This window comes from Nyctibius grandis, chromosome 10 (assembly GCF_013368605.1).
Source record: "Nyctibius grandis isolate bNycGra1 chromosome 10, bNycGra1.pri, whole genome shotgun sequence".
NCBI classification, from domain to species: Eukaryota; Metazoa; Chordata; class Aves; order Nyctibiiformes; family Nyctibiidae; genus Nyctibius; species Nyctibius grandis.
This window is the reverse complement of record NC_090667.1, coordinates 16,306,592-16,329,721: the sequence shown is the minus strand read 5'-3', so window position 1 is coordinate 16,329,721 and position 23,130 is coordinate 16,306,592. Positions and strand designations below refer to the sequence as shown.

Here is a 23,130-nt window from a genome sequence, read left to right as displayed (position 1 = left end):
GACTTTCATGTGGGTGGTGGACACTTAGCTACTTTATACACCAGAAGGGCATTTTCTCAGTTTCTTAAGTTCTTTTATTGCAGTTTCTTTCTTTAGGCTACTTGAGAAAGATGTTGAATACACAGTCAAGTAGCACTAAAATATTCTATTGTCATAACCTCCTGATACACGTCTTGCCAGTAGTGCAACGTGTAGACATTCATCAAAGATGTGGCATGTTGCACTTGTTCCCTCACGTGAAATGAACTTTCAATCAGCTTTACAAGCATATATTTTTTGTCCTAAAATACAGTAAAATCTGGCTTTTAAACTTTCTTTAAAATCATCATTTATTTTTGACTATGTGAACATATTGTTCCAAACTGGCAAGAACTGCTCATTCACATCTTTTAACATCAACAGAATGCTAATCTATAGTAAACAGTCTTTATTACAAACAAGAACGCGCTGTTAATTAGTAAGAGAGACCCTCAGTCCTCTGCTAGCCTGAGTGGGATGAACCACAGATTTCTATAAAGAGGATGAACTACAACTGCATCCTATCAAACAGAGCATCTCTGAACAGTTACGCTGCAAGATCTCTGAAACCTAATTTTGCCCTCAAAGCATTTGGGAGTAGGGTGGAGGGGTTTAGAGCAATCTGTTATTTGAAATAAATAACTCTGTAGGTGCTTACGGCTCCTCAAATTAAAATATTCTAGGGCCAAATCCTACTGTCCTGAGTGGAAGCAGAAATCAGTAAGAACCGGCCAGCCTCGTTCCTCAGCAGATGTAACTGTAAGATGAGCTCTGGAACAGGGAAGGGGGATGGCAGACCAGCTCTTCACCTACTCCAGACCAGCTCTTTTAACTTCAGAACCGTTCAGATGAGTAAATTTTTTAGGATTTGTCACACACAGCATGTATCAAAGCCAAATGACTTAAATGTATTTGAAATTCTATCAGAATTATAAAAGAGTGAGGTTTTTTAAAACTCTACATTACAGCTCACTGCCTTCAGGGGAGCTCACCTCTTAAATAATCCTGTGTCATTTTTCACCCAGGTCACTTTTCCAGATTCCAGATTTGCAATCAGTGAGGACATCTCCTAAACTCCAGTGTAAGAAGGACAAAACCCCCAAATCAAAATCCTCTCCAGACAAGCCAAGTCTGAGAGCAAATATCAAAGAAGAGGGGAAAATAAAAACCCTTCGTTAACATGAGAGCTCCTGTTTTGTAGCTGATGTTGTTAATGCCTATGATGTCAGCAAAACCAAGCCTGCCCCTCAGCAAAAAAATATGCCTTTGATTTCACTCTCTTTTGGGAATATTTGGGGGAAGAAAAAAAAACCTCTCACTGAACAAATTCATAAGATATAAACGACACTTGTTGCAGTGCTTGTTTTTCCTTTAAGCCTGAGGATAACCACAATGTTACTGGAAAATTGATGCGATTTTCTTCAATTATCTCTTCAAGAAAACACAGAATCACAACCTAGCAGGCAGCTAAGCAGCTTTCCCCTCCCCTTGCTACAGAAGACAACAGTGCACACACATTTCTGACTTACACAACTCCGGATATAGATGACCTGTGCTGTAAGCTGTGTGACACACACTGTTATTCCTACACTCCTTGGCTTCACAAACAAACAAAGCTCCTGAGCCTCATCTATGCCTGGAGAACCCGAGGAGAAAACTGGTTTACGAATGACACAGGTGACAAGGGAATCATAGTCCTCACTTCTGCAGAAATTTTGACTGAGTGAGAACAACCACTGAATCCCAATGAGGCCCAAGTTCAAAGAAGTTCCTGTATCTGCACTTTTGGCCTCAACAGACTATGAAAACTTTGCTAAACTAAACACAACAAGAGACACTGAAACTAAGCAGCTAGAGGGGTCCCTCTCATCTACTATTGCACTGATAATAGTGCTGATTATTATTTTCTCTTTGATAATGACATCCCTAGTAACCTACTGTTTTCACAAGTGGAAACTCAGAGGTAAAAAACTGCAGAAAGCACAAGAGGAGTATCAGAAAGACCACGAAAGGAGCATTTTTCAAAGCACGCCTGGACTTGTTTCATAAAAAAAAAAAAAAAAAGATCCACCATGAAATATTCTTGCTTTACCTGAAAATAATAAAAGAACAGCAACTATGAATTTTCCAAGCAAATATATCCTTGTTTTATCTCATTTATAATAGTTGTTAGCAGTTTGGAGATTTCCTACAGCTTTATTATACATATATATATTTATATATTTAGTCTCATTTGTGCAAAGTCAAACCAATGCAACCATGTATTTTTAATCTCTATTGTATTACTAAACCAGTAAATTTTAATCTGTTGCGTGCACTCTTTCAAAAATCCACTGGCCCGTGGAAGGCAACGGGGCAAATTTTGGTTAATGCAAACTAACAGAGGTGATAAAAACCAGCGGAGTTGTGCTGTCTTGCACTGATCTAATCACCTGGCTGAAGATTTTGAAATCCAATTGGAGTCTTAAGCAAATCAGATCCACAGATGCTCAGTGCCAGAGGTGCTAGTGGCATTCCAATCCTAAGTGGATTAAGGACACCCAACGTTAGTGGAACGTAACTTACCAAGGGAAGAGCAAGCCTAACGTGCTTTTTTAACGAGGCTTGTAATTATTTTTAAACCAACCATACAACGGTGTGTTTCTATTTTCATAGCCTGTAATATTATGTCACAGAAGAATGACAGATCTATTGTGAGTAGCATATGTAAGTAATATTTTCTAACAAAGTGATGGATGTAATATTAATATACGTAATTGTTTTAAAAAGTAGAAAACATGTAAAATTACCAACAAAAACCCTGCTCAAGTATATAGCTTGCTTGCAATTACCATTAACGCTGTATGTATTTTTAAACAAGCTATAATACTGTGATGATGCTGTAAACTTACTTCTGTAGGCAAAAATGTTCTGTTTAAAAATGTCAAGATGAAGGATGTAAATGTTCTTACAGTGCTATCAACTAAAAATATGAATTTCCACAGAACATTCTGAAGGATTCTGTTACATGCTACAGATACACTTTACTAACGTATTTACGGATCATACACACTAGTCTATGTGAGAACAACCACTACTATTTTATTACTAAATAAATAAATGAATAAATAAGCAGTGTATATCCATGCCCAGAAGCTGGAAAATGTTTTCTAAGGTTCCCTCATCAATTCTATAGGTAATTTGAAAGACAGAAGACCTAGTACCTTACTGACAGAAGGTGTGCACTCATTTCCCAGCCTCCCCCATACAGATCATGCTGCTGTCAGCGCAGGCAAAGAGCTTCAGAAGCAGTTGTGGAGGAAAAACGAACAGTTAGCTAGTTGTATAAAAACAATGCAGATTGTTGCATAGTATAAGATTAATATATGTATTCACAAAATTAAAATTAAACACAGTGGCATTTAGAATACCAACTCTGTTGCAGGCAGTAACAATTTGCACATAGTGTCTAGGTTAACTCTTACTGAGTGGAGACAATAAAAAGTCACTCTCTGAAAATCGTACTGAGGCGTAATAAAATTACAATTTGAAGAATGCAAGTGTATTTCAAAGTGTTTCAAAAAGACATAGCTGGAAGCACTCCAGCTCTTGCTGGAGTATCTATGCATGATTTGGAATAACTGCCCTGAAAGCTACAATTGAGGTTTTTACCCAAGAAGAATCTGGGTGCTGTGTCAGCTAACGATTTTGCAGGGGAACATGAACCCTTCCAGCAGCAAAACCTTGTCCTCAGTGCCACCAGTTTAAAATTTTTGTCAAGCTCCCAATATGAATAAATGGGTTCAGCTCCTCTTGGAAGCTGATCAAACTGGCTACGGTAAAAAAATAAAGAAATAAATAAATAACTGACTCTCGCCACACAACAAAGCCGTGACTGGGAGATGGATTTGTGGAAAGGCTGTGGCCCCAAGGGGGCCTGAAGCATTTCGGTTTTTAATATAGCTTCAGAGAAAAGTTTCAAGATTAATATAAGGGCTACTGGACCGGTGAGACCAGGTCCCACCGGGCTCTAGGTGACCTTGCTCAAGCAGGGGGTGGACACGGTGACCTCCAGAGGTCCCTTCCAACCTCCACCACTCTGTGACTACATATTTCACAAGTAGCTGGAAATCACTATTCAAACGTGTTTATCTTTGTTCCCAGTTCATATCCAGGCAAGGTAATTGCACTAAAATTCCACTACCACTCAAATGTGCTAGCAGCCTATCCTGAATGAGGCGGACGTATATCCTAGAGGAGAAACAAATACAAAGTCCCATGGCCCAGCAGATGATTAGAAAGAAGACTAAGGAATGACTGAGCCTGGAAGCCTCATTAATTTGTTTTATAGAGAAAGCTAGGGCAAATGAAAGAGGAAATTACATTGCTGCAGTCCACAGGAAATTGATTTTAATGATAATTTAAGGAATATAAATTTATCCAAAGGGTCGGTTATAAAGTATAACATCACAAAAGCAGTTATCAGCATACACATGATACAAACCAATGTATATACGAGAAACCCTTCTGTATTTGTATAAAGATCAGAGCAATAAATTCTACTACATCACCAATCATTCAGAAGATTAAATAATGCAGCTATGTGTAGCATGAAAGCTAGAAAGCAAAAGCTCTGAAGTACTTTTAATGGGCAGATTGATTTGTTTCAGTACTACAGCTGCTGACCCTCTGAATCACCCTTGATTCACCTCGCTCCTTTTATGCCCCAGCAAGCACAAACAAGGGAGCAGATGAATAAATATTTCTTGATCAGAGTTTTATAGTGTTTCTTTGGATCAAAAGTCTCCTGCTGAGGAAGGGGGGGGAAGCTCCTGTGAGAGGAAAAAGAAGAGACATGATGCACTTGTTTTTTTTCTCCCTACGTCCTCCATGTCAGAATTTTTGGATCTCTAGTCTCAAACACTGCAGGATTATGAAATAAATTATTTAGAGACTCAGATCATTCATTGTACACCCCTAATAGCTGCTACAAGAAAACAGAAGACAAACACTCAGATCTCAGAGTCATTCTTGATAAAAAAAATGAAAGAACTTTAGTGAGCAGCAGGAAAACACATGCAACAGACGTAAGCAAAATATGCTTTGATTTTTCAGAGCTATCTGAATTGTCTTTATAACATTTATGCAAACAAACAAGAACCATACAGCCACTGTGCTGTGCATTTTACAGACAAATACTGCCAGACGCCTAAGCCAAATAGCTCAGAGTTCAACGTATTTACATAAAGGCTTGACAAAAGAGTTGCAAAGAAATATTCCAGTATTTCTAGAAAGCATTTATGTACTGAAAGCACAAACATCAAAATGTTTCTTTTACTTATAAAAATAATCACTCTACATTTAGAGTCCTGGAACTCACTTTCTGTGTTTGTTGTAAGGGCTGAAAACTTCCTTCACTGGCAATAACAACAAAATCACATTTTCAAAGGATTCAACTCCTGATCACCACTTCTACATCTGACAGCTTAAGAGACTTCACATGGATAATGGGCGTCCTTTGCCCAGCGTTAAGCAGATTGCTAGAGACTTCCAAAGACTCGAGAGAAACAGAGTGCAGTCCAAAGCAAGTAAGGAACAGAGATGGAGTATCTAGGAAGAAAAGGTTTATAAGATTGGGCAGTAGGAGGTTTAAGGGATTTAAACATTTCTAAGGATTATAGAGCAATGGGCAGAAACAAGCAGCAGTTTATTCATGATATAGGTAGCTGTGTAATCTGCAGTGACAATTCAAAAGTTAAAGCCAAGCTTAAGGGAATATTTTTGATGGACTATTAAACCTGCTGTTTGCAAGAGACCAGAATAAATTGCCAATGAAGCAGTGAGGACAACTAGCTTTGAACAACTTGGGGCTGAATTATGTTTTCACTTGGGGCTTGACTTATTCAAGATGAACTCCCAGTGAAATCACTCAAGGTAGGTTTTTTAAGCATCAAAAGGCAGATATTCACTAACACAGGTGGGCCTATCTATCTCTGTATCCTAGCATTTATTTTCAGGTTTTCTACTGATTTGTGGGAAGTGAAAATAAGAGGGTAAACAGCCCTCAAGCACTCTTAGAAACAATATATAGTATACAAAAGAAAATAACTACATGGGTATAAAATACAAAACCAAATTCAACAATACATATTCTTGTCCCAAAATAGGAAAATAAAATGCAACAGTAAGATTTAATCCTATTTTCTTTGTAACAAAAAATCAGCAAGAGTTCATAGATAAGGATATTCCTTCAAGATTTCCACAGCCTTCAGAGATCTAAATGCACAGAAGTCAGGAAACTGGAGACTGATGAGAGTCAGCAACTTTATGACTCACACAAGTCCAATGGCCACAAGGTCGCTGCAAGAGCGATGCAGCGAGCTCTGGCTGTCAGCAGTGATCAGAAAGGTGGGCTGCATTTCTGCCCACACATCAGCACACATCTTTTGAGGCTACAATGAAGATGATTTCATTGTCTAACCCACAGAGATCCCCAGCATGAAGCCATTTGATTTGGATGTGTACTGAATACCAGTCTTTCACCCAGATATATTCTTTGACAGACAGTGACTTTGCCATCTTGAAAAATCACAGAAAATTACAATTCCAAAGTATATTCAAAAAATGGTCAAAAATATTATTTGGCATCTTATTCCAATTTTAATCTATGTTGTTTTTCCTCTTCCTAGACACCCATCCTATACAGGTTCTATGAGTAATTTGTTACCATTTCTTGTCCTGTTCGCATCCTCAGTCTTGCTGATTAATTTCTGTTACAGTCTCATTATTTCAGCTCTATAAATACTTTTTCATTTTACTCCTTTCTATAGTTATTTTGCAACCTTCTTTTTCTCCTCCACCTGGGGCTCCCACTTTCAATTTAACATGAGACAGCGGCCAAAGATTGAGCTGAAATCCAGTAATTACATGTCCCTGCCGCAAAAAACGGAATCATTTATTTTTCTCACGGATGGAAGCAGCTGTGAGCTGCTCTGAAATCCCACAAGCAATCCCAGAAAAAACAATACTTATTACTTGTCAGATTAATAATAGAAAGTGTTAGCTTCCGTAATTTGAAAAACATATATTGCTGGATTACAATATATTGCAACATTTGCATTTAGGAAGAATAAAGAGTTGAATTATAACCCAGACACGAGCATGCTGAGCATATCTGGTTCCACCTGCAAGAATATTAAACCACCACCCAACTCATCCCTGACAAACCAGGCTGTATCCACAATTGCTGGCATTCAGTACACGGCTGCCCGCAGAAGACTCTCCCAGTTCTTTATGCCCTTGAGTTATGTTTACTACTTTCAGGCTGTACATTTTCTGACCTTTCAGCCTTTGCCATAAGTTCCTGGGATCCTCTGAAGGTTTGGGAAAGCTTCTGAGTGCTTCTCCTATAAGTGTAAGCACATCCTGAAATAAAAAGGGAACATGGAAATTACTCGGTTTTGTATTCCTGCCATTTCTCGTGTCCTGTATCACACGTCTACCATTGGCAGCTACATCCAGTCTCTCAAAAGCAACGAGGTAGGCAGCACTCATCAGCACAATTTTGCTGGATTTTTAAAGCATCCTGTTTTAAAGCTTTGTTGAACAGTGTGGCCAGTGATCTGCCCCACAAAGCAGGTTTCTTCTGTAAGGAGGGGAAGGAAAAAGCAGCTGACCTTGTCAGGGAAGCTGGGAGAAAAACAAGAGGAAAAAAAAGTGAAGCCTCACTTGAGACTGAAGTTCTCAAATCTTAGGTATGGAATGAATGAGAGTCAAAAATCAGGAGACTGGCATTACTAGGTAAAAAAAGGAATGTGTGGTACAGCGCACAAATTCCCACCCAGCTCACAAACACAGAAAGATCTCGGAGCTTCAGAGAGCACTACTTATTAATCACTCAGAAACAACCTGCTTTCAATGTGACTCCCTTTCAAAAAGTCAGAGGAGAATTCTTCCTTCAGGAGGATCATCCTGAGGAATAGCCACAGAAGACCCAAGGAATTCGTAACTTTCAGCTCACATTGCCTACCCTCTGTTCCAGAGGTGTTTCCTAACAATAAAGCTTGAATCTGTGTGACAGCAGACACATACAGAAGACAGTTCTTCCAGAAGAAACCTCAGCGTATCTCAGAGGCCTCAGCCTCCATAACATGTTGTAGTGGCCTATTCTGAGACTCCTACGCCAAGGGATGAGTAAGGAAGACTAGTATGGGCATAGTTACCTATTATCACATCATTTTGTTATTTACCATTTTGTCTTGGACAGCCCATCAGAAAACAAACTGTGGAGAAATAATCAAGATATACCCCAAACAATTCTAGGACATCCTGGGAAAGACCTTCAGCTTATATAATCAGGCAAGTTCAAATGACTTGATCAGTATGTTAGTCCCAAGCATTTTATTAATGGTATGAAGCCAAATTCTATTTTGACTTGCACTGCATTCAGGTCAATCTGACCTCACTGCCATAAATCAGGGGGAAATCTGGCTTACAGATTCTTTAGTCACAGTGTGTATAAAGTGTACCACAACTTTTTTTTAACAACATTTCCTTACTCTGGAGTAAATCTGTTCTTCCAGTTGCTCTTGGATTAAAGCATTTTCCATTAGAACCTTCTTCCGTCTGAGAAAGGCAATCTTGGCTAACTCTGCTTTCTTCTTCTGACAGTCAGGGCACGCTGAAGATTCATGGATTTGAGCTTCTGTCACCTGAAAGATGAGACTTTGATGCACTGAGCAATATCTGTCCTAGCAAGATGGCCACTCCATTAACAACAACCAAGAAAAACACAGCTATAGATACTGTCTAAAGACAAAAACTTGCTTTTGTAGGCAGTTGTAAATTATTTCATGATCTTTATCACAGTATCATCTTGATGAGCTGTCTGAATGTTTTCACATTAAGTATATTTACTTTTCCCCAGATATTACCTCTTCCAGCACTGATAACTTAATTTCATTTAAAATTATCTACTTGTATCATAGCACTGATCCGTAATACACTATTTCTTCTTGTAACAGGCAGTTTCCCTGATGCTTGAGGTTGCATGGACATTACTGACTTCTTCCACAGAAACCATAACGGTCAAAAAAAAAATAATGAAGCTGTGATAGCCAAGCAAAACATCGGTGACCAGCCAAAACCAACTGTGAGGATACAGTTATACTGGCAACAAGTTCGTTTTAATTAGTATAACTCATTTGACCCTGGGTGGATGCTCAGCACAAATTATAATTTTGCCAATGTAAATCTATATGTGTTTCACTAGTGTTAAATGTTTAGAGCACCACCAGTCATTAGTTACTCTCGCTTAATGAGTACCTGATGTTCCAGGAAGCCAGTCTGTGCATGTTAACCAGCCTTCTGCAATAGCAAACACACTAATTCCTGAAGGCTCAATTAAGTTAAATTAACATGTTTTACCCCACGTTTCAAATACTCGATCATCACAGCTCAGTAATAGCAATTGTTAATCAGCAATAATTCCACCATATATAACTGCCTGTCTGTAATGAGGCTATAGGAACAGCAGTGTTCCTATGTTGACACTATACACAAGGCCTTAAGTACCAACCGCAGAGGTTATGATGATCTTTACAAATTCTAAGAGGTAAATAAACTCTGAAGCAATTAGTTCAAATATCTATATGCAGCTCTGAGTCAGAACACAAACAAAATTACACAGTTTTCTCTGTAACATAAACAGTACTACTTATTAATTCCTATGTTAGTTTATCCACCATTAAATCATATTTAATAGCGTTACACAAATCCCAGTATTTATGCATTTAGGAAATATCAGTAATTTTATCTGATTTGATTTACACAGATCCCCTCTGGTGACATAAACACAGTAAGTTGCTACAAAAGCAGTGGGATCATCCTAGAAAGTCATGTCTCAAGCCTGCCTGTTGTCTTCCTTCATTTCTTCTCCTCCACATGAAAATGTTATTACATGGAGGTAAAGACAGAAGCAAACAGAGCAGTCAAAGTTACTTTTCTTAGAAAACATGTTACCACACTGGGAGACAAATAAAGAGGCAGTAAAAATTCTACAAAATTTAGCTGGCGGGCTGGTTAACATCAATACAGAGAAAGAATGCAGACTGCTGAAATTTCGAAACAATTTAAACAAACAGGAAGCCTGAAATAATCATCACACCAGAACTGACTTTAAAAATTTTACTCCCTTCTCACCTGGCACAGGCTCTGCAGAGGAACAGGTTATCACTTTTATTTTATGGCAATAAATTAAAGCCAGCGAATGTGATAGAGATAAGACAAAATAAATGACTAATTACTATTCAAAGCTCATTTGTTGTTTTACCAGAAAAAAAACACTGGGCTGGTGAAAAAAGAAAAGCACTTTGGATTGTGTACAGATGATACAGATGCTTCTCGATAAAAGAATTGATGTAACCAAGATTCTATTGGACATGCTTTAATTCTTAATATTACCTGATGTCTAAGAAAGCTGGGAGCAGGGAGGAGGTTTTGCCTTTGGAATACTTCTAATACTGGAGTCACAAAGACTCCACAATCAAATAATATGCAGAATATTTCTATAAGTAATAGGTGCAAATGTAATTAGAAAACAAGGCTTTGTTCTTCAGTTGATCCAGGGCTTACTGTGGACTGCAATAACTGACCGTCCCAGCCTCGCTCAATCACACAAATCATTATTTTATCACCAGACAATATTTTACAGTGATTTGATTATTTACTAGCAACAGTCCTGCAGTAGTGTCTAACAAAAAGATGAGAAAGGTAAATCTTCAGATATCAAGCAAAAATCTCTTTCAGAGGCCTGAGCACAGCACCAATAAGGTCTGCCTGATTTGATCCTTATATTATGGCTTTTTTTTCCAGTGGTTCTCCCAAAAGCATAGGCAAAATCTACATTTTTTTCTTCCTTGCAGTACCTGTTTAACAGTGTCTCTGATATTTTTCAGGCGGATCCTGTTCATTAGCTGACCAGGAACAATGCAGCGCAAGTCACTTGTCTCTGGTTTCTTTGCTGTGAATCCACGCTGCAGCTTTCTTGACTTGTCACCATTTGCCTGCTTAGAGATCAGCTGCTGACGCATCTTACTTATCTTAACGGTGCAAAAAGACCAGAGAGCATCCAGTTCTCCATCTAATAATTCAGTAGTTTCTGTCAGGCATAAATCAACAAAAGAAAAGTGTCAATTACTGTATCAGGAAGAGAGAAGAATTACAGGTCTTCTATCTGTGTGACCTCATATTATCTATTTAATAAAAAAACAAATTCAAAGTCAAGCCTAAAGGCAATGACTGTAATAAAAGCAGTGCAGAATTTAAATCAAAATCTGGATGATAACTCTAGGAACTCATGCAATAAATGTCTCTATGAATAGTCTCCAAAGAGAGGAGGGAACACGAACCCTAAAGAATTAAGACTACTTAACAGTATGGCACAAATACATTAGTAAAGCAAGTACTTAAATACTATGACATAAAATAAACTGAGTTTCAATGATTGCCTAATACAGATTCAGCTTCTTCCTACCTGAAACTGCAACTTGCTAAAACAAAATGAATTAACACTTAAAGAGAGTTACTCATCTAGTAACTCTAAGGAGCAATCCATAAGACACTGAAAAATTAGAGGCAGTATCTATTGAAGTAACTCTAGAAAACACCTCAAATGTATTCTACAACCTATATAAGGCATCTCCCCCTCCCCTGAGGAAATGCAATTACATTAGAAAATACTTTCCTCTACAGCTTCAATGTTCATTTCCTAAATTCTTCATACGATCTTGTTTAAACTGTATCTTTCATCTTCTCTTATCCTTCCCAGTGGCATGTAATAATAAATAAAAACTGAGAGATCATACTTCAGATGGGCAGGTAAGGATGGATTTACAACTTCATTCAATGAATGGGAGATTTTCCACAGGCTTAAACACAGCCATTCAACACAGACTAGCTAACGTGAGGAATTGTGTTACAATTTTAGTATTTCGTGAGCATCAGCATACAATGATGCTGTGCAGTACTACATGGCCTTAAGAGATACCACTGTTTTCAACTATGTAAAGGAGGAGAGTACCTCTCCTATTACACAGATTTCACTTTTATGCAGCTACTGAACCCCAACTAAACACTTTAATGTGCGTAATTAAGGGAGAGATGAGGAGGAGATAAAACATTACAGTAAGCACTACTAGAGGTCTCGTGAATACTTTTGCATGTAACTAACGCTGACACAGCGTTCCCTTCTTCAGGACTCAGCTCTGACAGCCAAAAAAAATCAGACGACTAATAAGGACTACACAGGTAAGGTATGGTCAGTTTGTTTTAACTCAAAAGTATTCAGAAACAAATTATACTGCCCATTTAGCTGGAAAGTATGATTGTATCACATAAACAATCCCTCCGTATTATCTGTTTCACTCATTTTCAGTGATTTAACATTCAGTTTTACTTTTTCTAGACAGGCATTGCATATTTCACTGCATATTTCAGGGTGCTGGTCTGACAACTAGTGCACTGGCATTCCAGTACTGCGGGATACCTTGGCATAACCACGACACAAAGCCTTAAAACACTGAACTACATCAGTGTAAAACTTCGCCTAAATATGCTGCGATGGATTTAGTCTCAAGTACACAGATAGAGCTGTGGAATTTTGCAAGGAAACTGAGTATCTCTTCAGAAAGGCAATCGAACCGTATACAGGATAAGTGGATCTATAGTTAAGCAAAGCAGGAATCGGTGAGCTTTGCTTTAGGGACAACAAGGAAAAGATGCAATTTAAGTGCAAGTACCACAGTTCAGAATCAATCATAAAGTAATTTATCCCTCCTTAGAAGATGATGTATCAAATTGACTGAAGACAAAGACACAGTGATACTTTATAGACAGATGAATAAGAATTCACAATACTTTAAAATGAAATTTAACAAAAAATTTTTCTTGGGTAGGATCATAAACATTTGAGTGTAAACCACTATTTCAGTCACGAGGCCATTTTCCTTATAACTGCAATGTACAGTCCTTGTAAAACAGTGTAAATCATGTGCCACTGCTGGGTTTAATTGCACTAATAAAATAGTGACATATTTATTTATGCTGTACATAGAATAAATAAAAAAATTAAAAAGTTATTACTGTGGGGGAAAAAAACCCCTAGGACAAAACATTTACATATACTAAGCTGAGTACTCAAATGCATAACTAAAAGACATGGGGTCTGCTGAACAATTTGTGACAAATTAATTCACTTAAGTTTCTCCTGACATATTGAAGCACATTTTAGTAAAGAACTGGTTTCTAATAGTGCATGAATTGTGTGCTACCACACACACACCCATTTGCTCATTTGCACCCACAGACATTAGAAGAAACAGTAGCAAAGAGAACAGCGATTTTTAAACCCGACTGCACAAGCAATTCCAAGAAGTTTCTTGTCTAATATTAATTCATGTTTAACAGTAAATAAGCTCAGAAAGAATAAACATTATCAAGGACTAGAATTTTACTGAAACAAGACTCAAAAACGATGAGAGAAGTCAACACACAGTTAAAATCTGAAAAGTTCATCTTTTAAGTGCACAATGACTATTTACACTTTCAGATTTTCTTCTACGTACACAAGGGTCACCTGTCCTTCAGCTGAAAGAGATGCATACAAGAGGATCTATGCACTTGCTTTGGTGGTTGGTTTTATTTCTTGTGGCTTTCACATATTCCTCCTTTCCCTCTCCGAACTAGACCTGCTCGAACGCTCCGTCTCCATTTGTGGTGGCAGACTGAAATGTCACCGCACGTCTGTCTACACAGGATCCCTGCCAGTGCCCATTACAGCTCCAGAAGCACATTTTGCTGATGCTTGGTTGCCCTGACTCCTGCATTCCCACATCCTCTTCATTGGAGAGGAATAAGGCAGGAAGAGGTGACAAGAGCAGCAAAACCAGACACCAGAACGGACATCAGGCCAGAGCCACGTATCACACAGCAGTAAGGTCACAAAGCACAGAATATTTAGGAAGTAAAGCACCACAACCTGGACCAAGAAGCTGCTCTGATCACAGAAGCACTCAATGTGCACCAACGGAGATAAGCTAATCTCCATGTCTACGTTCTACCCCCTGCTGTGTGGTTTATAACTAAGTGACCTACATAGGTTTTGCTTTCTGTATGCAATGACATCTTTAAGTATGACATTTTAAATCTATATGAGTGGAGGGAGAAAAATAAAGAAAATCTTTATTGAGTTTCCTTTTCCTTTGATGTCTGATTTAATAGGAAAATAGGCATTTTGTTGCTGCTATGCTCTACTAACACTCTATTTTAAGAAGAAAAAATGGTTAAAGGAGAGAGAGCTGTGAAAAGCAGTAACTGAAAACTACTCTTCAGAAAGATTTTAACTCTGCATCTCAAGACATCATCTTCATAATTATCTAAATTGCATTTCTACAATTGAGTGCAGCAGTTCAGGCTAACATGCTGACAGCCCGATCAGCAAACATAGTGTTTGAAAGATCTGTGCAGATAATGCAGAACTGATCTAAACAGTCTGAAATACCAGGCTATTTATGACAAACATGAATTTAAAGCAAGTGAAGTTCCTCCAGCATGGTGAAGGATATGCCCAGTTTCCACCAACATTAGTGAGATGAGACAACAGTAAGAACCTTGCAGAATCCACATCTTTCAGAAGAAATTCATTCTTTCCCAGTTCCATAAAGGCATTAATGAACTCGATGAACTTTCTTTACAAGCAGAGGTTTCCATTTAGATGTTGCTGGTTGGAATTTCCCCATCTATCCTACATTAATACCATTTTACTACAGAATCAGAAGAGAAGTCTGGAATCTCAGGACTTTACTAGGTCTGCAGGAATCCCACAACCTGTGCACATTATCAAGCAGTAAGCTTTGGTGCTGAAAAGCTCAGGAATAGGAAAGAGAGACCATAGAGACTATTGGAATCCTTCTCCCTTCTCCAGACAGAGCAGTAGGATGTTTTCTCAATTCTCATAAATAGACAACTACTACTTTTAATAAATGCTTTTAATAAACTGCTACTATCATTTGGTAACTCAATAATTAAATGCTTGGACACATGAAAATTTGTTCACTAAGTGAATATAAACTACATCTACTCAGAAATACTCTGGACAAGCTGGAAAAAAATCTGATGCAGAGAAATAAACACGCTTCCCTCAGTGCTCGTGCATCGTGTGCACACGCCAGCGCCTTTCACCTTAGCAGCACAAACCGCAGGAATTTATTTGCCTGTATCTACACTGGCCTTGTTTACTTTTAGATTTCCCATTGTTGACACCACTATCATAATAACAATAACGGTTAAATTGGTAATATTGAGTGTTAAAAAGCTCCACTTGAACTTTCAGATACATCTAAGTTGAAGAACTGCAGTTTCCTGGACTAAATTTTTAAGATGACGACTGGTCTTTGGAATAATCTATATGGAATTGGGGACTTACAGTCATTTTGTGATGTGTTTGTCTAATAACAGCCAGTTGCTACAACACCGGGGTAGAGGGCCAGAGAAGAGGAAAACAGCAAGACAACTATGACAAAAATTTCTCACTTCTCTTGAGGCCAGCATCTAATTTTTTCTTCTTTCAGCCCACAAAGAAAACTATGAAAAGTAAGAATCACATTCCACAGCATTCCCATATGCAAACCAAGATTTCCCATCACCACACCTTTAACCCTATCAGTAGTAAGATAATAAAAAGAATTATTACCTGAAAACAAATTCAAAAGTACCATAAATCATTCATTTTGCTGAATTTACTGAAGGGACTAATTGCAGCAATCTAGTTCTAAGCGAGCTCATCTTCTATTGTATTTAAAAAAAAATATCTCCAAGTTGATAAAATAAGAGGCTTGGGGTCTACCGAGTACTGAATTATTAAGTCAAAGAGAAGCAGGCACTTACAGATGTCAGTATACAAAAGTTACTGTGCTTATTTTATGTTAATATACTGCAATAAAAGAAATGTAGTACACAGCTAAGTATGACTGATGTTGATGAATTTGGGGATAACTTGTCAGTCCCATGGCCATGTACTGTGTTTGCATGAAAGAAGCACAAGCATGAACCTTATTTTGTGCTTTTCACATTGATAGCGGTTGGAAGCACTGTAACAACGTACCTCAAAAGTGCTGAGCTGCCAAGATGACAAGCGACAGGACAGGCAGACAGAAGACAATGCATCCCTTCATACATCAGCACAAGCTGATGAAACAGAACTCGCTACCCAAGACAGAGCAACCACTCTGACTCTGCTTGGCCACAGACCAAAGGCAGAATGTCCCCTTACGCACAACTACAAAAACCTGAAAGTGATTAAGAGGATAAAATCTTCCCAAGTGTAACTTTCAAGGGAAAGCTCTGTAGAGATGGAAAACTTCCTCAGCTTTATGCTGTTATCACTCATTCAATGAATCTGAAGTCATCAGGTCCTTTTCAATTATCTATGAAAGAAATGGTCACAAGATTCCGAGGTATTTTAGGAAGACTATCTCAGAGGAGCTCGCCAGGAGAAGCCTCGCTACTATAGATGAGATTATCTATATTAACTGTCTTCTAAGGCTACACGGCAGCCTTAGAAAACCAGTAACAGAAAGATAAATGCTGAAGATTAGTCAGGAACTCATAACATTTGACTCATCACTGTTGTGAACGAGCTACACAATTAAGAACAGCCTGAAAATGATCTTGGGTCGTGTTTTCTTCTGATATATGGATGGTTTGAGGATGCTTGTATGCAAATGCAACGCCATGAAATACCTAGGCAGGAGGACCTCCCTGGTTAATCAGTCTTGCAGGTGACCTACAAAACTTCTGAGTTTGTACATACAGACCGAGGAAGATTCCCTTCCGCATCAATTCTTTTTTGCTCAACTACAGCTTTCTTGCTCTTTTTTTAATTGAAAATAGTATCTCTGACCCACTTTTTAGAAAGACTTAAGCAGGACTTGCATCCCACCATCTGCTCTCACAGTTGCTTGCATAACCAGTACATGCAAACAGCATCCTCCTTTCCTGCCTTCCCCTCTCCTCCTCCATACACTACATCAGTGTGTTGGTTAAAGCTGCTCCATTGTTCTTGCCAAAACTAGCGCCATGCTGCCTCCCTCAGCTTGGGAAAGAAACTAAAACAGGGCAAACAAGTAATTCAGTAATTAACACAAGTGATTAATAGGGGGAAAAACATTTCACACAGTAAGTTCTGAGGTCATATTTATTTTGAAGAGAAAAAAAACACAGTCCTAGTATCTGTACAGACACAGAGAAAAAGAGAAAAACTGAACAGTCCAGTAAAATTTTGAGGATTAGTTAAATTTAAAACGTGGATACATTTTTTAATGTATTTATCCAGATCTTGTGATAACGCATCACTAAGATCATGTCACTATGTCAGGAGCATCAAAGCCATGTGTGTTATGGGTGATAAACTGCTTTCCCAGAAAGCATAAAAGAGAAACTTTGTACTTAATTACCTGTCTTAACTTTAATCACTCGTATATAAAATTTAAGTCTAGTTAAAAGTTTACATCCCCTTTCAAATGAAGCAAAATAACCTCTACTAAAGTTACTGAACTCACCAGCACGAGTTTTGATGACAGATTTGTCTTGCTTAATGCCAGCTTCTTTATTTTTTGGATCAATCAGTTTTCCCATGACATCTCTTTCTATAGCTGCAGAATCTGCTACTTCAGACTGCTCATCTACGATGAAAAAAAGGTAACTTTGAACATAGGTTGTAAAGAAAGCAGGACTGCAGAAAAACAACGTGGGAGGCAAATAATCCTTCATTTGAATGTGACAGCTTTCCCTGTGGAGGGAAAAGAAACCCCAAGCCATAGGATATACAGATGATATCAGTGATTTCAGGGTGAAATGCTGAGAAAGCTCCTGTCCCACAAAGTATCTCATATTGCTCATTTCTAATCACCCCACTGAACAACAATATACTGAGAAAAACAGAGACTACTGCTCGGAGCTTGTTGACACATTCAATTTGATCTGTAATGCTAACTTAACCTCAATCTTCGTCCTCCCTCACTCAGCCCCATCACTTATTTTCAGCCCTGCATAAGCTCTTCATTTGTGGCAGTACAAGTACTCTCGGGAGCTCAGGTGACCTGTCTCAAGGTATTGATCCAAGTGAAAAATAATGTTGGACAGGGGAAATAAAAAAATCTGTATCAGCTCCCTGTTCTCCAGCTTGTTCCAGCACAACTCCAGTCCTGCAGAAACTGAGGAAACAGCGAAGACGTGAAAGTAAATAGCTGGGAAAAGACAAGAGACTTCAGAGGTCAGAATCTCACTGCCACTGACAGCGAGATCACACGGCGTGGTCCCAGTTCACAATACTGAGCACACTCAGGAAGCACCTGCCTTCTCCACTCTGTTTTCAGGGTACTAATAGCAAATTCCGTGGGCTTATACAAGGAAATAACGTGTCCCTATGGGGACAGCAGCACGACAGGTTTTCTATAGTTTTTATTATTTATATATGCTGTTCTCTGTAAGATATATACTGCAGCATATCAATTTCCTGAAAGATTTTTCTACAAATTATTCCCTAGTTTCTCGTTTAACTGGTAGTATTCAGAACACTCCATAATTTTATGAAACATTAACCTTGGAAAGATAAAAAGTGGTAACACTTATTAAAAACACCTCTACGCACACAGCAAGGATTCCTCTTAGCATGTACTCCTTGATGCCAGAAATAAGGATTTCAATGGTTAGACATGGAATAATTCTTAAAAAACTTGTTATATCTCCAGAAAAAAGAATTTATTAAAACCTATCATTTCTAAAAACCAGAAATTTTAAGCAAAACTGTTAAATCCATTAGACACTGTCCAATCATATCAATGTAGCATGAATTAACACCAAGGCAATGATCATGTCTTTATGCAGATTTTTGAAGCACTAATGCTATATTCTGTGCTATGATAAACAGGGTTTACATTCATGTATATATATCTGACACCAAATTTTGTCTTTCTTTGTTGGGATTTCATGCCTAAACAGTATTTTAAAAGGATTCCTAATGGTAACAGTGCTGGTTATTACTGCAGAGTGAAAAAAAAAACCACAACCCACAACCCACAGTAAAATGTCAGATGGATGAGGGACAGGAGGAACATCTCTACTGGACTTGTCTATAGTAGGAAAAGAAACAGCCTGCTAATTTTAAAGTATGACAAGGTTAATTATATATTGATATATGCCAGCTGATAAATTGAACTGAGTAGAATCAGATTACAAGAGTAAGAGCTAATAGCCATTAAAATATATCTCATGTCTACACTACTTTTAAAAATATATTAACAGTGTTGTAGCTAATCTTTAAAGCTATAATATTTCTACATGCTGACAAGCTCCCAAACTAAAAAGACATTTTAAAAAAACCCTCATCTTTTCAAATATTCAAAATACTTGCCAGACCAAACTTGGAGAAAAGGAGAATGTAGAAGAACGACAGAGAACACCACAGAGACAGAAGAAAACCTAACAAGACATTAGGGCAGTTAGCTTATGTCCTGCTTCTTTATCACTCATCTGATGCAGCTTTAAGGTACTATGTAGCCCTCTTAAGTATTTCAAGTCCTAGAACCTTCCTTGTGCCCTCGGAGAAACTATTTTATGGCCCAGCTACTTTTCATTCGTGTAACTCAGTCGAGATATCTTCCAGATTTTTTTAACATGCCAACAGAATTTCAGCATCACAAGGAAGAGTCTCCACAGCCAAATCACACTCTTCTGCAAGTAGCTCTCAGCAAATCCTGAGAGCACAAAACACAGACCTAGTCAGCACACAGAGGTTCTGTTGCTTTGCACAAGAACACGGTACACCATTTTTACATTTTTATTTCTGCCGATTCAAGTCTCCACTGCACTGATTTAAAGGTGTGAAAGGTAGGTCTCAAGCATGGTAAGCTCTGCATACCTGCACGATTTTGGCCTGCCAACCATGACATGCTTTCCAACGTATCTGACACAGCAGAGCACTCTAAATCCTCTGTGGAACACGACGATTCAGACAGTTCGCTCTCTCGCTGCCAGCAGGCTGCTTCCTCCTCGCTGAAGGGCTCAAAGGTATCTTCTGAATAGTCCAAACCAGAGCTACTGCAGCTCTGGCTCAATTCCATCCGCCACTTTTCATAGTTGCCAGAGATATCTGCTGAGGCAGTCGCCATGGTGCAGCACTGCAAATAAAAACAAAAGCATATAACAGGTTCAACTACACAGGAAGAACGACTGGATTACTTATAGCAATGGGGGACACATGAAGGACTGTTACAGCTCAGCTCACACCCAATTCCAGCTACCACAATGGATAGATGAAATAACTACTTAATCACTGCACTGGATCAAGGCAACCCTCTTCAAAGCACTACTGCTGATCAAAGTAGTGCATCGTTAAGATCTGCTGGGTAGCACACAGTAACAATTATCACAGAACGTTAGCAATGAACTCTGAGCAGCATTCCTTTCAAATTTGTAATGAATTACAGTAACACTTGGATAAAATCATACATGAAAACAAAAAAAAATAATTTAAAAAATTCAATCTTTTTGCCTTCAGATTATTAAGCCTCTAACCTCTCAGAAATGCAAACCCTGGTTCTGCTTAGATTTTGTCTAGAAAATTAAAAGGAAAACATAACAAGCATCAATCAGCCAGCTGATGCTCTCAAATGAGGAGTCATGGTCCCAATGTGAAAAAAGAGAAATTCAAGTTCTCCAGATTCAAGCTCCAGGAACAAAATAGACCTCAGATAGTTACCTATCATGTAACAGACTTCTTTTAAAACTTTGTTCTTACTTATTTTACCCTTTTTTATTAGAATGATGCAATACCTCTTCTTCCTTGGAATTTAAGGACCTAAATAACTTCATCCTGAATAATTTTGCTCCAATTTCTTCCCTCCTTTCATAAAGTAAGGAGAGTAAATGGATAGGCAACATCCTTTTAAAGGTGCTGACTTTGGCCATTTCCCTGCTGAATATGCTATGCTGCCTGTTTTACATGCCACATTACTGCCAAAGGCTTTCTGTGCACTGTGCAAAGATCCCCCCGTGCCCCTAAAACAAATTCAGGACTTCTTTCCCAAGGCTAGACTTTCAAAACTAATCTGTAGTGCTACATTTTTAGGGCCAAAGGTTTTCATTTCAACATGGTCCCAGAAATTATTAATATTTAAAGTTTAGATAGAACAATTCTTTAAACACTAAGTAATTCTTTTGTTCACTACACCACCACTGATTCAGGCTGGAGACTGGTTATTAAGATCAAGTCTACTGAAGAAAAAAAATAGGAAATGCAAACAGTCAATTAGTTCTCCAGCCCCCAGTTGACCTAAGGAGCTGCAGCTGCACAAGCAGCATGTGGATAGTTAAGGAGTGAGAGGATGAATTTCAGCAAGGAGCATGACTGGCTGAACTAGAAATGCTTCATAATATCAGATATGACTGATACTAGCTAGTTTTCACAGTGAAAAATAGGTATTTGTTAAAACATCAGCAGAGAAATAACTTAGAAGCCATAAGTATACTTATAAACAGCAAATAAAACATGTTTACAGACAACCTTAAAGTTGCATCTGCCATCATACAGCTTTTATTTCTCACAAGGCTGAGTTAATATTTACCTTAACAGACTGGCAGAAAGTAAGCTTAGTGCTTCAGTAAGGGTTTTGAAAAAGAGAAGCCACCGAACTGTTTGAATTTCTTTTCTAAGAATCACCTTTATCTTACAGACACAGTCACAAAACCTTCACTCACCACTGAGAAGAGGTTGCTCTGATAAAATGCCACTGAAAAAGGGAAGCACGTGAGAAGAAAATCTGAGGGAAAGAAGCTCCATCCCCTCAGTAGGCAAAAAGGTGATTGCAATGTACCATACTCATAAAAAACCTACCTTTCCACCAAGTAACAGCCAAGTAAGAAACTCCTCTTCGTGCACTTTCTAGTTAAAACCCAACGGCAACAGAGGTGGGGTGTTCTTTTGTTTGTGGTTTGTTGGTTTGCTTTTTTTAGTTTCACAATCCTGCATTTCCAGGCTGAAAACATTAATTTTTCAAAACTATTTAACATCTAGTTTAACTGACAAATTCCCTTTTAGAAAACCCCGACATGACCCAGATGCTCAGGCTGTCTTTTCCCGACCTCAAGCCTACCTGCACCCTCAGCAGCTCGCTCCCAGGGACGACCCCCCCCAGCACATCAACTTGCTCAGCTGTGACCGAGCTTTGCTCCACGGCAGGTACCTTGTCACACAGAAAGGACCCAGATCCGGCCCTGGCCTCCTCCCTGCTCCCCCTCAGGCCCCGCTGACACCCGGCACCTTCCCCTCCATGGGTCCCTTCCCGCCGGGCACGCAGGGGCTCTCCGAAGGCGCCCCCCCCCCTCACACCGGTGCCAGGGACGGCGGCTCCTCACCCAGGCCCACCCGCTGCGGTGCGGAGGGGCCGCCGAGCCCCGCGCGGCGCTGACGGGACCAGCCCCGCCGGCAGGCCGCAGGCCCAGGCCGCGCAGCCCACCCGGCCAGGGCGGCCGCGGCGCCTCACGCCCCCCGCGACTCACCCCGGCCCCGCGGCGGTGGGGGAAGGCGGCTCCGGCCGAGGGGAGCGGGGCGGGGCAGGCCCCGGCGCCGTCCCGCCGCGCTGCGCCTGAGGCCCCGCTGGCCGCAGCAGACGGGAAGGCCGGTTCCCCCCGCGCGGCTCCGCCCCCGCCGGCCCCGTCTCCCGCCGTCTCCCTCAGGCCCTCGCTGCCCCTCCGGGAGCCAGGGGTAGGGAAAACCTTTCGTTACAACAGCGCTTGTTTGTATGTGGTGGTTCTGTTTGTGTTGGAAGCGCGGCCCCGGAGGGGCAGGCAGGCGGCGGGGCTGGGCGCGGCCGGGCGAGCTGCAGGCGGCGCGGGTCAGGCCCTGGTGTGGGTGATACCGGGCGGTTTAGTAAAAGCCAGCCTCAAAGCAGGCCCTAAAAGGCCCACTCTGGGTAACCGTTAGACAGAATCAACTTTTCTTTCAGCAGTTTTCCTTTCGGCTAAAATAACAGTACATTCTGGAGCTAACAGCATGTTTTGAAGCCAGGGTCTGCTTCT

General features: G+C 39.6%; 1 protein-coding gene across 3 annotated transcripts in view; it reads right to left on the bottom strand.

The window, feature by feature from the left end:
• C10H8orf48 (chromosome 10 C8orf48 homolog) overlaps nucleotides 1-22,743 on the bottom strand; it is a 38,903-nt gene extending 16,160 nt beyond the window's left edge. The window contains exons 1-7 of one of the 3 annotated variants that reach the window (XM_068409660.1): nucleotides 22,612-22,743; nucleotides 21,947-22,088; nucleotides 19,973-20,231; nucleotides 17,613-17,735; nucleotides 10,923-11,155; nucleotides 8,556-8,708; nucleotides 7,338-7,422 (exon numbers count right to left, since the gene is read on the bottom strand). In XM_068409660.1, coding sequence (XP_068265761.1) covers nucleotides 7,338-7,422; nucleotides 8,556-8,708; nucleotides 10,923-11,155; nucleotides 17,613-17,735; nucleotides 19,973-20,222 — 844 coding nt within the window. In that variant the 5' untranslated portion in view covers nucleotides 20,223-20,231; nucleotides 21,947-22,088; nucleotides 22,612-22,743. Of the gene's footprint in view, nucleotides 1-7,337; nucleotides 7,423-8,555; nucleotides 8,709-10,922; nucleotides 11,156-17,612; nucleotides 17,736-19,972; nucleotides 20,232-21,946; nucleotides 22,089-22,205; nucleotides 22,301-22,467; nucleotides 22,558-22,611 lie in introns of those variants that run through there. The other 2 variants (XM_068409661.1, XM_068409662.1) reach the window with 2 other exon arrangements.
• Between the last annotated feature and the right edge of the window lie 387 nt (nucleotides 22,744-23,130).